The 15,475-nt window shown below is 45.5% G+C and overlaps 1 protein-coding gene across 2 annotated transcripts in view; it reads left to right on the top strand.

Moving 5' to 3' along the window:
• Positions 1-15,475, top strand: part of RABGEF1 (RAB guanine nucleotide exchange factor 1) — a 618,943-nt gene that overhangs the window by 532,346 nt on the left and 71,122 nt on the right. For both annotated transcript variants that reach the window (XM_069614860.1, XM_069614859.1), the window contains one exon: positions 5,789-6,045. In XM_069614860.1, the coding sequence (XP_069470961.1) occupies positions 5,789-6,045 (257 nt within the window). The remainder of the gene's footprint in view (positions 1-5,788; positions 6,046-15,475) is intronic.

Below are 15,475 nucleotides of genomic sequence, written 5' to 3'. Positions count from 1 at the left end.
ACTACAACTGAGGCTAGGGGCGTCGTCATCCGATTTGATAGGTAGGACGCACGTCGGAGGAGGCCCTCGACAGCGGCACATCGACGTCATCGACGTCATAGACGCAGGACGCAGACGCCGAAAAAAGTTTCCGAAGCAGCACAGCTGTGGTGATTACATGTCATAGATATGGAATACGTCGTCGGACCATCCCATCGAAAGAACTTTACCAGGTAAGAAAGTAACTTTTCCTTGCTTCTTATAAAAGAAAAAAGGACGGAAATTGGAACGTCTTGTCCACCCATCAACAACCTCACTGACGACAGATGCTTCACGGGCAAAAACTGTGTCGGAACCTGCATCAAGTGCTCTGACGATGAGGGCAACGGGCACCGCTGTAGCCTAAAAGCCATCGACGACACCATCACTGTCATCGACCCTATCAGCACCACTGGCGACGGGAAAACAGGGTACAGACAAAACTTCGTCAACGATGCCATCCACACAAATACCTAGTCGACAGTGTCGATGGTGGACCTGTAGACAACGATACTGTCCACGAAAAGCCATACGTCGACGGTAACATTAACTGTACACGGGAAGTCACCAACGCCATTACTATCAGCACCGTCAACTGGGGGGGAGGGGCTACAAGAAGGGATGTCAGTGTCCACGGACACACAAGTCTACAAAATCAGTAAAAACAAAGGAAAATTGCAAAAACCATGACCAAAACAACACAAACACAGGTCTGGGGAGAAACAGATGCCAGATAAAAAGGGACAAGAGCCTGTAGATGACTCTACACCTTCGGACCAGAGCCCGATGGTAAACTGCCTCTTACAATCACCCAACGCCATGGAAGACGAGGCCATAATATTAGGAAGTAGGGAACCATCACCACCTCGGTCACCAAAAGAACCTTCCGACCAGCCCATATTATCCAAAGGGCCACCCCTATCTCCGGTCTCGTCGATTCTACCAGAACAGATACTTGAGCACCATATCGATTCAGATTTTGAACAGGGTTACTCACTGCAGTTCTGAGGAAGAATATTATTCTCTGTCAGGCACCCCTGAGACCCCCAACATTACAAAAGTCACCAGAGCCCACGTTGCCAGCACTGGTTGGTCCTTCCCAACCAATGGAACCCCTGCTTAACCTGCAGTGTTATTGCTGCAGGTCTTATCCACTCTCCAATCTCGGCTTACACAATTGGACAGTAGATTACCATTTGGTCGGGCCCCTCGGAGGAACACCAGAGGCCTAACCGAGAGCCTGCAACAACAAGAGGGCAGTCCGAAAACCAATACTCCTACCAGGCGTACAGACTCGCCACCAAGGGAGCCTCCCATCAAACCTATGAGGCATACAAGAATTGGCAGTACCAGCAGCCCTGTCAGAATGCAAGGCACTTCCACAAAGCTGCTACAGTCCCTGTACAGCCAGGAAGCCGGAGAACTCCAGTCCTCTATCATTGATGATGAAGGGGCAATAGGGACACAGATACCTCTACCTTCAAATCGCCACAACATGACAACTGGGAGGACACAGCCATGGGCTTAAACCAAGACTCGGAAGAACCATCTCGCCAGTCACCACCCGATGACATAACCTCGTTTCATAATACGATCCAAGACATACGAGGAACTTGGCCTAATACCCTCTAAGCAGAAAAAGGATTGCTTCCTTCTGGACTTAATGCATAAGCGCAGGAAGGCGGTAATGTCCACTCCCATTCTAAATCACGTGTGGAAGGAAGGACTATTGCTCATGTAAAAACCCTTCTCTGAGCCAGCATTGAAAGGCTGATTGGAAAAGAAGTTTAAGGCAACAGAGGTGTCCCCAAAATGCCTCATGTCGCGACCAATACCCAACCCAGTAGTGTTGGTGGCTGCATACAGCAAACCAAACGCTCAGGGTTGCGCATTACCACCTGACGGCGACAGCAGGAAACAAGATGCGTTCGGAAAGAAAGTTTTGGTTACCAGAGCCACTACCGCAAAGGCAGCAAATTCATTGGCAATAATCTCGAGATATGAGTGTGAGTTGTGGAACCGGATGGCCCCGCTATTAGAGTACTTGTCAGAAGATAAACACAAACAAGCCCTGGACATCCTGCGAGAGGGGGAAGATGCTTCCAACCATGCTGTCAACATCGCAGGTCGTAGTACAGAGAGAGGCATGGTTAAAATTCAGATTTTACAGCAGTTGTCCAGTCTATGGTGCTAGACATGCCCTTCAATGGAGAACAACGTTTTGGCCCCAAAATTGTTGACGCTCTTAAAGCAATAAAAACACACAGACACAGCGAGGTTGCTTACCACACTTAACGGTGAGGACACACTTTTCACTCCTTCAAGGGGTCTCTGGTCGATGCACGCCGACTAAAAGAGGCGGAAAAGTATACCAATGAGGGGCCACCTACTCATAAACCCACTACCAGGGGTATCATTGAGCGTACCCGTACAAGCAGAAGGGCTACAAACAAGACCCAAGAAGGCGGCAGACCACATCTACCCCCAGGTGTAGGCAGCCAAAGCAAGCCTGACTGATCGACCATGGGCCCCCACTGTCAAGCTGCAGCAGATAGGAGGAAATCTACAGTACCATCTACAGCAATGGCACCAATTAACAGACAGATGGGTGTTGGACATCATACAGAAAGGACACATAATAGAATTTCAGGGAACGTCTTCCTCCCCCCTTCCCCCTGGCGCCACCACTGTTTCAGCACCAAGCACACTTGGGTTTCTTAATAAGCGAGGTGGAGAAACTGCTCATAAAGCATGCAATCAGAAAGGTCCCAAAACATCAAAAGGGAAAGGGCACCTACTCCAGGTTCTTTGTGGTCCGAAAACCGGACAAGTCATGGCAACCAATTCTGGACTTAAGAAGTCTAAACGGGTACGTCTAGAAACAGAAGTTCAAGATGGTCACCTTGTTGGATGTCATAAAATCAGTACAGAACGGGGGTTTCCTAAAGTCCCTGGATCTCAAAGATGCATATTTCCACATCCCCGTTCGTAAGGGGCACAGGACATGATTTGCGGTAAGAACAAACTACTTTCAATTCAAAGTTCTCCCTTTTGGTCTATGCTCGGCCCCAAGAACAGTCACCAAGTGCCGAGCCCCGGTGGCCAGTCCCTTACGAAGAGGGGCTACCATGTGTACCCTTATCTCGACGATTGGTTAGTATGAGCACCATCACATTTGGCGGCAGGGATGGCGATCCAACAAGTATCCAACACCCGTTCATGCCTCGGCTTCGCAATAAATTCAAGCAATTCATGTTTCAAGCCATCCAACACGCTAGTGTTCCTAGGGGAGCAATTCCACAACACCAAAGGCACGGTGCGCCCCTCAGTAGAGAGGGCTGCAACAATGCCCTGTCTAATCATGAAATTCTACCCAGCGGCAGGATCTCAGTCAGACCGTTCATACAACTCCTGGGCACCATGTTCTCTTGCATTCCGTTAATCCAACATTGCATACTACACATGGGAACGCTTCAAGAGGTCCCAGTTTACAGGATCCTAGAATGACAAGTTAACTGTTAAAAAGGCACCCACAGACAACTTGCAATGGTGGCTCGCACCACTTCGCATCACAAAGGGAGTCTCGTTGAGGGATCCTCTGTTTCAGGAGACTGATCACATATATGTCGCTGACAGAATGGGGCACTCACCCGAACCAACTGTCAATAAAAGGCCATTGGTCCACATCAACATCTTAGCGCTTGTACCAGCCACTGCTCAAAAACAGTCATCGGAGTGTTCACAGACAACACTACCACAATGAATTATGTGAGAAAACAAGGGGGCAAAAGGTCAAGAACGCTGTTGAGGGAAGCCCAGCTGTTTGTGGCATTGGGAAATCAAAAACTGCTTACAATTGCAGGCATATCACCTTTCGGGGAAGGAAAACCAAACAGACGACCAACTGAACAGAGCCAACAACCAATCACATGAATGACAGCTGGCGGAAAGGAAACTCAGACAGATCTTCAGCTGATGGGGAAAACCAACCATTGATCTGTTCGCCACATGGGAGAAGAAAAAATGTCCCCTGTTGGCGAGCAGATACCCGCACCACCGGTCACTAGGCGACACGTTCGCAATATCCGGGGAAGGGATCTTCGCCTATGCATTTCCTCCAGCACCATTGATACGTAGGGTCCTACAAATGATTACGACTTACAAGTGCATGGTCATTCTAATAATGCCAACATGGGCGAGACAACCGTGGTTCTCCGAGCTCATTCACCTATCCCAGGTTCTCAACTTGAAGTCCTGGCTCCTGACTTTGAGTTTGCACAAGTGGCACTCAACGGAAGAAAACACACATTTTAAAGTCGGATAGAGCAGAGTCCACTAACAGATCCTACTCATACAAGTGGAACCGTTTTTGCAAGTGGTGCTCTCAACAATTGGACCCAGTAAATATAGAACCTCACCAACTCCTCCCATACTTACTGCAATTAGCAAAAGATGGCTTGTCTCACTCATCCATCAAAGTACATCTAGCGGTGGTCTCTAGATAAACTAGGAAGCAGTGTAAAGCTCCTGTATTCAGGGCCCACATAGAAAAACACTTGAGGGGGCTGGTCCGCAATTAACAGCCTCAAAAGAAGGTGCCACCTCAGTGGAGCCTGAATACTTTTTATCAGCCTTAATGAGACCACCATATCTACGGTTTGAAAAGAAGAAAGTTGTCTTGGAAAAAAACCCTAACTTCGTCCTGAAGGTATTGTTGGAATTCCATCTGCAAGCCGAGGTAACCCTACTAGTATTCTTTGCAAATCCGGCTACGCCAGCAGAACAGTCTTTGCACTTGCTAGACGTTAGGAGAGTTCTGAAGTTCTACATAGACAGAACCAAAGGCTTTAGACACACATCTCAACTGGTTGTGGCTTTTGGAGCCCCTGGCAGTGGCCAACCTATTTCAAAGCAGGGTATTGCCAGATGGGTTTCCGCTACAAATTAAGCTGCGCACAATCCAGCCAGTTGACCTTTGCAGGGACCAGTTTGTGCTCAATCCAATAGAGAAGGTGGGCCGTCAGCACCACTATAGGCAGGAATTTCCCTGTCAGACATTTGCCGCACAGCAACCTGGGCAGTGTAGCACACCTTCGTCAAGCATTACTGCCTGGAGGGACAAGGAGAGGCAGAAGCAAGGGTCGGAAGAACTGTCCTACAACGCTTGTTTCAATAAAGTATGCCTTCTCCGTTTACACCTCTTATATTTTTTTATTTTAATTTTTAAAAAAATGTTGATTTAACTGAACTTAATCAGCTTTACAATATTACACAATATTATCAAGAGTCGAAAGAGTAAAACATCCTTACACACAAATTACAAATTCATCATAAAACATCCTAACATTGGAATATATAAAATTTACATAAAACCAGTCAATTAAATATGCATCAAAAACTAAAAGATGTCTCAGTCTCGTTCCTCATGCAACTTTAGTTCATTTAGAAAGGCAATAGTGACAATTCTCAAGTTGCTCCATATAAGACAGTGACTTTAGATAACATATGCTTTGCTTCATTGCCTCTGTACAGGCAGAAGGCTTGGAAGAGTCCCTTTTAGGCTTTTCTTAGCACATACACCTACCAAGCTACTGCCTTTATGTCACATGATGTTCACTGTTGGACTATTTGGAAAAAAAAGTTCTGAATGGCTGCGGTGACATTTCAGATATACTGCTGAATGAGAAGATCTCCTTAGTACTTGTGCAGATGTAGAAAAGTATTTTGAATGAGGATTTCAACTAAAGTATTTGGTTCTTGTGTTTTGTAGATATTATTGAAATGGACTCAAAGCGTGTCCCTCGTGACAAGTTGGCATGCATCACCAGGTGCAGCAAGCAGATCTTCAATGCTATAAAAGTGACCAAGAATGAACCTGCCTCTGCAGATGACTTCTTACCGACACTCATCTACATTGTTTTGAAGGGCAACCCGCCTCGTCTACAATCTAACATCCAGTATATAACCCGTTTCTGTAACCCTAGTAGGTTAATGACTGGGGAAGATGGATACTACTTCACTAATCTGGTAAGTTTGATGCCTTCTTTATTGTGTAACATGTTTAATTGTATGTGATCACATGTGAGAACACCCATGCCAAAACCTTCAATTGATGAATTACCTCAAGCATGTTTGCCTCTATTGCTCAAGGCACATTACTGCCGCTTCTGATCGTCATGTTCTCCAGCTCCACTTTTCCTTGGATCTGCTGAATATCAGGTTATCAGTGAAACATCATAGCTTAATTACCATATTGCGACTCTGTAGTTATCTAGCATTGGATCTTTGAAAGAATGACATGCCTTGAATGTTCCCTGTCATCCGGCTGTGAATCTTCGGTTACATAGTTCGTACTTACTCATTGAAGAAAAAGCATTACATACTGTATCCTATCCACCTTGTTTTGGCTCATTCTATGCCCAACCAGTGGTGCGTCGAGTGCACTGCTCCACCTCTTGAGGCAATGTTCAGATTCTAACCACATGTTGTGCTGAAAGGGATCCTCGGTCTTCTGATAGTTTTCCACACAGTAAGAACTTTTTTCTACTTTTCAGACAAGTACTGTTATAGAAGGATTTTCTAATTTAAAGGATTACATTGTGAGTCTCAATATAGATGATATAAACTTTTATTAGCGTTGAGTCCTGGTGATTGCATACCCCAGGCAGATATGGAATCCAAGAATTCTGCTTTGGAGCCTGTGCTAAATGTGGCCATAAAATATTCATGAAAGGGACGGATGTGGGGATTTTTGTCATCCCCATCATATCATGGAGGATTGTGACCTATGCCAAGCGCATAGTGTGCTGGTTGAATGGGCGAAAATACCTCCCTTCAGAGGCTGAATCATCTAGAAGTGTGGCATTTCCAGTTTCAAGAGGGAGAATTTCCCCAGGTCTGTAATGGTCCAAATCTGAGGAAAGGCCTTGAAAAGAAGGAAAAAGGGCTCTACCCTGTAGTTCTTTTAGATATATTTTGCATTAAAAAGGCACCTTTGGGACGCTTAGACTTGTGGACCCATGTATAAGCAACCCAAACCTTTCTTTAAAGAAAGTGTACATACACTTTTGAGTTTTGAAACACTCAACACTTTTGAACTAAAAAGCTTCAAATGGCATGGCTAAATGATAAAATAATTCAATGTGACTGGGGAGGATATTAGTGAAACCACACATCACACAGAAATGTGTGACTTTTGGCTGATGCAACACATTTTAAAGAAAATTGGTCATATTGGAATTGTATATCTGAAGTCAGACCTGTGGGTCCAGCGTGGAAACATGGGTCACAAAAAGTAAAACCGGTCCATATAAATGCAACATGGGGCATGTTTTCACCTCTCGTCTGGAGGGCTGGAATATGGTCTTTTTGGCCCAAAAAAGTGATTTTAATTGCTTTTACCAAAACAGACTCCCCCGACCCAAACCCTGTTGCTATTCTGTCGTGAAGGTTACAATGATTCTGAGTTGAAATGGAAAGCTACTTTCCCCTATAACCTTTTAGCCCATTGATGAATAGTCACCAAATTTGTCAAGCTACTGAGCGTGACGGATCAGATTGAGCATGCTAGTTCACTTGGCATACGTAATCCATGAAAATCCATTAACTCAATCAAAGTTTATAAAATGAAAAGAGGCATTTTTCCCTTTTTTATAATGGATATATCTGTGGGGGAATTAAAAGATTTGGAACCAGATTTCTCTAAATTGACCACTTGGATTTTGGAGATTTTTCACATACATATATATCTTACTATGAAGTTGTTTATGCAAAATAATATTGAAAATTGCACCAGACAAACTAGAGATGTTTAATTGTGAAGCAAAATAGGGACTAACTATATTTTTGACATGTGCACAATGCTCCTGCTGTTCAATATTTTAATATTACAAACAAGCAGAAGCCTACGAATAAGCCATTGTATGTGCAAAGAAATGCACATAGCTTTCTGTTGTGAAACAGAAGAACTCTCATGGTGAATATCCATAATTTGTAATATTACAAACTACCAAGAGCATATAAATAAGCAGTACTCTAGTGTTTAATGTACAATCTTATGACTAAACAGAACACTTATAGTACAAAGAACAAGCAAAAGCATATAAATGAGAAAAGAAAAACTCATGTAATGGGTAATGTCCTATACAAACATGCAAAGGTTACCAAAAAAAGTTATTACCCTTAGCACAGCATCCTGCCTCCTTGCCACAGTCCCTTCTTGTAGTTACTTTGCATCTCTCCTCATTACAGTACCTCATTAACCCATCTTCTCCCATTATCCTCAGTGTCTTATTGCCCCACCATACCCCTCATCACAGATCCTCATTACCCCACCTCAATGCACCCTTGTCATGGTCCCTCATTACCCTCCTTATCACAGTCCTGCATTACTGTTGCATACCTCATCCGTGTCACTGTCCAAAATTTCCCCCAAATCCTTCATTCTCGTCACAGTCCTTCGTTACTCCAGAACTCTTTCTAGTCACAGTCCCTCATTACTCCCGCAACCCTCATCGCTGCATCAGTCCCTCATTGCCTATACTTCCCTCCTTGTCACAGACCTGAATTACTGTTGCATCCCTCATCTTTTTCACTGTGTATCAGTTCCCCAACATCCTTCAGCCTTGTCACAGTCCCTCATTACCCAGAATTCTTTTCTTGTAGCAGTCCCTCACACCTGCAACCATCATCTTAGTCACATTTACTCAATACTCTTTGCAGAACACTCGACATTTTTAATCAGATAGTCTGTGCAAAGAAATGCACCGCTTCCTGGTGTAGGATATAAGAACTCTGAAAGTGAATGTAATACAAACTGCCACAAGCACATGAATAAGAAGAACATTTGCACTTTCGCATGTGCAAGGCTTTTATTATAGATCTCCGCAGGACCACTTTGACTTTCTCTTTAACTCGCACTCTTGTCATTTACCCCAGTGTTTCTTGGTCTATGGAATTCGATCTCATAAGCACAAGAGTTCAATATTCAGTCTCTACTTCCCCTTTTGCCGGGGTCAATCTTGATCATTGCGTTCTGTAAAGTTCATTTAGTTTCTTATTAATAAAACAATGTCACCTTTCGCTGATACTTTGGAGTGGGCTACTTCCTTTCGACTTTTACAGTAATCGGCAATGTAAAGTTCACCTCGGGTCTGCCTTTCTTCGCGTTCCATCAGTATCCCTACATATTATCCCCGACCAAAAATATTGCCGCACATATGGTCGTTTGTCTCGCCATAGGTGATATTTTTGGGGGGGATAATTTGTGGGAGCGGGGATTGCAGGGGTGTCCCCCACAGGGTCCATGGCTCAATATCGCCGCAAAAATATGGCAATATTTTTGTATCGCCATATTTTTGCGGGGATATTAACATATGGAACGGTTCCATCCACACGCATGCAGCCTTCAATTGTGCAATATATTTTTGCAACCTTCAATCTTCTCTTAACACACATCAGTCTTTTCATGTCGGTTGCCAACTCACCGGCTGTGTGCATTCCTCTCTTGTCCTTTTCATTTTGATTTACAAGTCGAGGTTAATGCCACAGGCTTGGCCTAACCTCCTGTTAGGGAGAATTCTCATGAATGTGCTAATTCCCTTCACCTTAGAGACCCCCAGCAACTTTGCTGGATTTTTGAGGACTTGATTTTCTTACCTGGAAAGAGTGTGAGCCTTTTTTCCCACTGTTTCATGTATTTTGATGTGTGTTTTACATTTGTTTTCTTTGGTTATGGAGTTTTAGATAACTTCATAGGCATCATCTTTTCATGTGTGTCACACCGCACCCTCAGTGCAGTGACACAGGGATGTCTTTTAGACTTCCCACAGGTTTAAATACCTTCTCTGGGATAAACTACTGTTTCCTGGAGAATGTAAAGTGAAATTGACTTTACTAGTCTTTTCAAATGTATAGACCCAGCACACACCATTTTACAATGGAGTGCTGGAGGGGTTACATAGTATCCTCTGTGTCTAACTACTCATGTAGCAGTCAAATGCTACCCTTTCCTATTGAAAAGGCTAGTGGCAGTGGTTTTACAATGAACTACCATGGTTTTTCTCGACCACGAACACCGGTAGCTAAATATCATGGGAGCCATGTTTTTCAAGATGGCGCCTTAAGCCCCTTTTTTAAACTGATCCTAGTAGTCTTTTTGGAAAGGTCCTTTTAGTGTTTGTCTTTGCGCACCAAACCAGGTTTGGTCCCTTTGTTTGTGTGTCTTTGGCAGGCTTTAGGACTAAAGACCGCCTCTGGCATCTGAGTGTCTGGGGTGGGCAGGAAGTGAGGGAGGTGCCTGAAACTCCCTGTGCTTAGTGTCCTAGGACACCCAAATGCACCCTGGTGTGATTGGCTGGCTGGCTGACTGTATGGCAAGGACAGCCACCCTGCCGGGTGAGTGACAGCTAGGCTGGAATGAATGGGAGAAAACGGTTTAAAAGGCGAGTCTCCGGGACTGGAGCGCAGTCGACCACTGGAACGAAAGAACCGAAGAAGAGCTGGAAGAGGACGGCTGCTGCAACTCTGGACCGTTGGTTTGCCCGGTGAAGCCCTGCTGCAGGTCCGGATTGCCAAGTTCATCTCGACAGAAAAGCCCCTTCAAGGACAACTTCTTCCTTTGAGTTGGTGGAACCAATCAACTCACAAACCACCTGGATACCCTTCTCAAGGCTGGTTAGGATTAACCAGGTAGAGGGACACCAGTTTGTGCGCTTTAATCTACATCTACTGGAACTGAAGTGACTCCATCTTGTTTGCTTTTTCGACGATCCTGTGCAGTGCAGGAGTCCCCCGACGTCCTCCCTCTTGTCCCCATGACAGAGGCTCAGGAACAGTGAGATCTGCAGGACCTGCCAGGAACCAACGTCTGCAGCTGCATTGCGTTCTTCATACTAAGGTACTGTGCCAACCCGATTGAGCGAACGCCACTCTCGCTGTGAAAGTTCGTGAAACTTTCCCAACTTGCAGACCTAATCAGCTTGTGACCCAACGTATGATTCCTTTTCGCCTAAACTACTTCTAAGAACTTTTGCAGAGACTTTACCGTTTGATACCGGAACTGCTGTTTCGTATCAGAACACTAGCCCATTGACTTTGGCCTGGCCTATTGACTTGAATTGAACTCTTCTGGTGAACTGAAACTATTTGTACTGTCTAAAAAGTATATATGATCTATTTTACTTACCTTGTGTCTTTTGCTCCTTTTTAAGTAACTGAACTGCCATTTGACTCCTATGTCAGGGGAGCTCAAACTGTCTCAAAACCTTAGAATTTTGTAATGAAGTGTATTGGTTTATAATATTAAGTTGCCTCCTTCTAGTGAAATGTTTTCTAAATGATTGTGTAATAAATTAATAAGTGTTTTTACCATGAAACCTTGAGCATAAGTGTGTACTTGAACCACTGTGATTGAAAGTCCTCTGTGTAACTACTTTTACTGCTCACATTCACTCTTGAGATGAGCCTGGCTGGCTCGCTACCAAAAATTGTATGGTACAGACTTGTACCAAAGGTTGGTTTGGCTAACACCTGTAGTCCTAATTGTGTGTAGTGGTCCCAGCGGGTACTGCCTGCAATGCTACCTAACACCGCCCCAACTCTCTCTTTCACCCGAGCGGGTCGCAGGCACCCTTGAAACACAATGCAGTATTCTTGTCTGGACTATGGGCTTCTCCACGTATCTCACTATTCTTTGGAGGCAACAACTTCCTGCAGGGAACTCCTGGGTTCCTTCACCCCTGGCTCGCGTCCCTCCATCTGTTGTTCTGTCCCAGTAGGTTTGCCTTTGCCCCTGAAGTTCTGCTGCTTCTTGTGTTCCACCTTGCTCAGATTGCGTCTCTATGTTCCGCCTTTTATCTATTAGCTATTGGGTATCAGATGCATGTGATTAAAGTCATGTGATTGAAGTCAAGTGCCCGACTTTGCCTGGCCCGATTAGCGGGACATGTCAGTGGGATTTGTTATGGTTAGCCTTGTTCCTCTGTCGCCCTCTTCCTCGGTCCACGTTTTCTGTGAAAGGTGGAGGGGGGGTGGGACATCAGAGAATGCTATGTAATAGGAGGGGTCATTGGTACAGGAAAGGGAGGAATACTGCGTCTCGCCATTGGTTGCCTCACTCTCACTCCCCGAGGACCCCTCACCCAGGTGATCCTCCCGCATTGGCCCACCCCCAGGGTCTAGATCCAAAGGCAATGGCTGTGCCCTGGCTACCTGAGAGAGATGGATCCCTGGAGGCGAGCAGGTGAGACACTCTTTGGTTTCGAACATGCTGCAACCCTCATCCTTGTCATAGTGCCTCATTACCACCCATTCCTCATCAGTCCCACGTAACCTCTGCATATCATGCTAGTCACAGCCTCTCATTGCCACTGCATTCGTCATCAGTCCCTCATTGCCCCCACATACCACCTTCTTGTCTCAGTCCCTCAATACCCTTACCACGGCATGCCCTGTTCTCATCTCAATCCCTCATCCCAGCTGCTCCCATCCTTCTCACTGACCCATTAGGGTTAAGGTTAATATGTAAAAAGAGAGCATTTTAATAGGTTATGTACATTGCAGGAACATTATGTAATGCCTTTTGTTATAGAAACCTTTGAAATTCGATGAAATAACTTTGTTAAAGGGGTATTATGGTTATGTAATGTGTTTAGAAGATGGCTTTTTTTTAAACAACTTTATTAATCGAAGGCATACGACAGCGAAACAAATACATTACCCCTTGTTGAGTCTTTATAGTCTGGTAGAATAAGGCATACGACATCAAAACAGCGAAACAAATACATTACCCCTTGTTGAGTCTTTATAGACTGGTAGAATAATGCATGCCACCTATTGTATACTCTTCAGGGTGACATTTGTCTATTAGCCTCCGAGTGTTTTCTATTTTCTCCCCTCTTCCTCTCCCCCCCCACCCCCCTTTATACCCTCTTAAACCTGTAACATTTGAACACCAACTTTTGGGTTGTAGAGAACAAACTGGGAGTTTTTCCCGGTGAGTAAATGAGTCTTGGGTATAACACAGTAAAGAGTCAAATAACGTGTATCTTCCTGAGTAGGCGTGGCTTGAAGTAATGGGCTTCACTGTCTTTCACTAGGTCGTGGAAGGGCGACCATATTGTTAGGAACCTTGTGTATTTTCCGGCATTGAGGGCGCACATCTTCTCCATAACCATTACATTCCAGATCTTAACCCACCACCATGCAGTCTGACTTGTCCTTCCAATTCTGTGCTAGGGACATTCTCGCCGCTGATAGCAGATGGGTTATCAGAGTGGCTCTGGGCCCTGTCATTGCGTATATTCCCTCTATAGGCACTCCCAGCAGTATAGTTTTTGGGGACATCGGTAACTCCACCCCTGTAATGTCTTTAATATGGCCCAATATTTCTTTACAAAAGACATTAGCTTTGGGGCACGTCCACCACATGTGGTACAGGTCACCTTTCGCACCACATTTCCTCCAACAGTTGGGTGAATAGGACCTGTTAATTTTGTGGATGCGGTGGGGGGGGGGTCAGGTACCATCTGAGATATCATTTATGTGCTGATTCCTTGATTGTGGTGCATCTGGAGGTGCCTTGTGCTCTTGCCCAGATTTGGCTCCATTCTTGCTCTGTTAAGGGTACCTCTAAGTCTTGGTCCCAACGCTCTTGGTACGGGAGCACCTCCTCCGCTTGGGCCTTAGAGAGTAGTCTGTAAAGTCTAGTTACTCCTTTCGTTGTCTGCCCTTTCCGTAAGGTCAGTTCCAGGCCTTTTTGTCCTTGTGCCCGCCTGTTTCACTGTTGGGTGAGTTATACAATGCCTGACCTGTGTGTATCTGAATCGCTCATTTTCATATAGGCCAAATTTCTGCTGGCATTCCGTGAAGCACACTGGGGTCCCGTTAATGTATAAATCGTGTAGGGTCAATTCTTCTGCTCCTGTCCACCCGTCTCAGAACCTCTTCTGGAGGCCCAGTGTGAAATCCGGGTTGTGCATTAATGGAGAGTTAGGACCCTAGCCCTCGTGGGATTCCCTTCCTTTTCCGGGCAGTGTCCCAATTAAGCAGGGACCACCTCGTCGCTTCCAGGAGTAGGCCCCCTTTCTCTGTCCCTTGTTTTGAGGAATATTAGGGCTTTTAGAGGTTTTGCTGTGGCCGCTTGCTCCATTTGACACCAGCCTTTATGATTTTCGGGGTTAGCTCACCGTAACATTGGGGCCAGCTGAGCTGCCGATATGTAGCCTTTCACGTCCGGCACTGTTTGGCCTCCGAGCAGCGGTGGGCGCGACATGATGTGTTTCTGAAACCTAGGTTTCTTCCCCTGCCATATGAATTTGGATATTGCGTTTTGCAGTTCTTTGTATTTGCCCTGAGGGATGGTCATTGGGATGGCTCCCACCACGTAGAGAAGACTGGGGAGGATAGTCATTTTTACTGCCGTGATTTGGGCGAACCACCACAGTTCCTGGTTTTCCCACCTGAGCATATCGTCCTGTATCTGTTTCCATAAGGGGGGGTGGGGGGGGCATGTCCGCTTTGTATAGTTTATGCGGGTCGCTCGTTAGGCGAATCCCCAGATACTCCAGTGAGTCTTTCACCCACGGCACCGGGAAGGCCTTCTCTAGGTGCTCAATCACCTCTCTCTTCTCCGTAATGTTAATTGCTTTGGATTTCGAGAGATTGGTGGCGAATCCAGAAACCTCCCGAAATACCTGTAGTTGTGACATTGCTCGGGGCATCGTTACTTCTGGGTCTTTCATAAAAAGCATTATGTCATCGGCGTATAGCGCAATTTTGTGAGTTGTCTGACCAAATTTCAGGCCCCTGATTTCGGCATCCTGCCTTACCCACGTGGCAAATGGCTCCCTTGCCATCGCAAATATCAACGGGGAGAGTCGACACCCTTGTCGTGTGCCTCTGCGAATTTTGATGTATTTTGTGCTTTGTCCGTTGATCATGAAGCTAGTTGCTTGAATTTGGTAGTTAGCACCATATTTATGAATTTCGTTCCACATCCGAAGGCCTCCATCACCATTTCCAGGTAGTTCCAATCCATACTGTCGAATGCTCGTTTTGCATCCAGGGCGGCCACCGCAATTACTTGTTGTGGTGTTCTCCCTACATCTATTACATCTATTGCCCTTCTTACATTGTCCTGTGTGAGTCTGCCTGTAATGAAACCTGCCTGATCTTCGTGGATCATGCTCGGAAGGATCCTCATCAGTCTTGTTGCCAAGATTTTGGTGTATATTTTCGCATCAGTATTTAGCAATGCGATTGGCTGATAGCTGGAGCACTCACGGGGGTCTCTCCCTGGCTTTAATAGCAGTATGGTTGTGGATCGCCCCATGTCTGGCGTCACTCAACCCTCTTCCCTGATCGTGTTGTAGAGCTTAGTCAATGGGGCCAAAAGTTACGAGCAAAATGTTTTGTAGAAGCCATTGCTGATGCCGTCCGGGCCGGGAGCTTTCCTCGT

This window comes from Ambystoma mexicanum, chromosome 9, assembly GCF_040938575.1.
Source record: "Ambystoma mexicanum isolate Mex_15411 chromosome 9, UKY_AmexF1_1, whole genome shotgun sequence".
NCBI lineage: Eukaryota > Metazoa > Chordata > Amphibia > Caudata > Ambystomatidae > Ambystoma > Ambystoma mexicanum.
The sequence above is the reverse complement of the archived record's forward strand: the minus strand, read 5'-3'. Positions and strand labels throughout refer to the sequence as shown.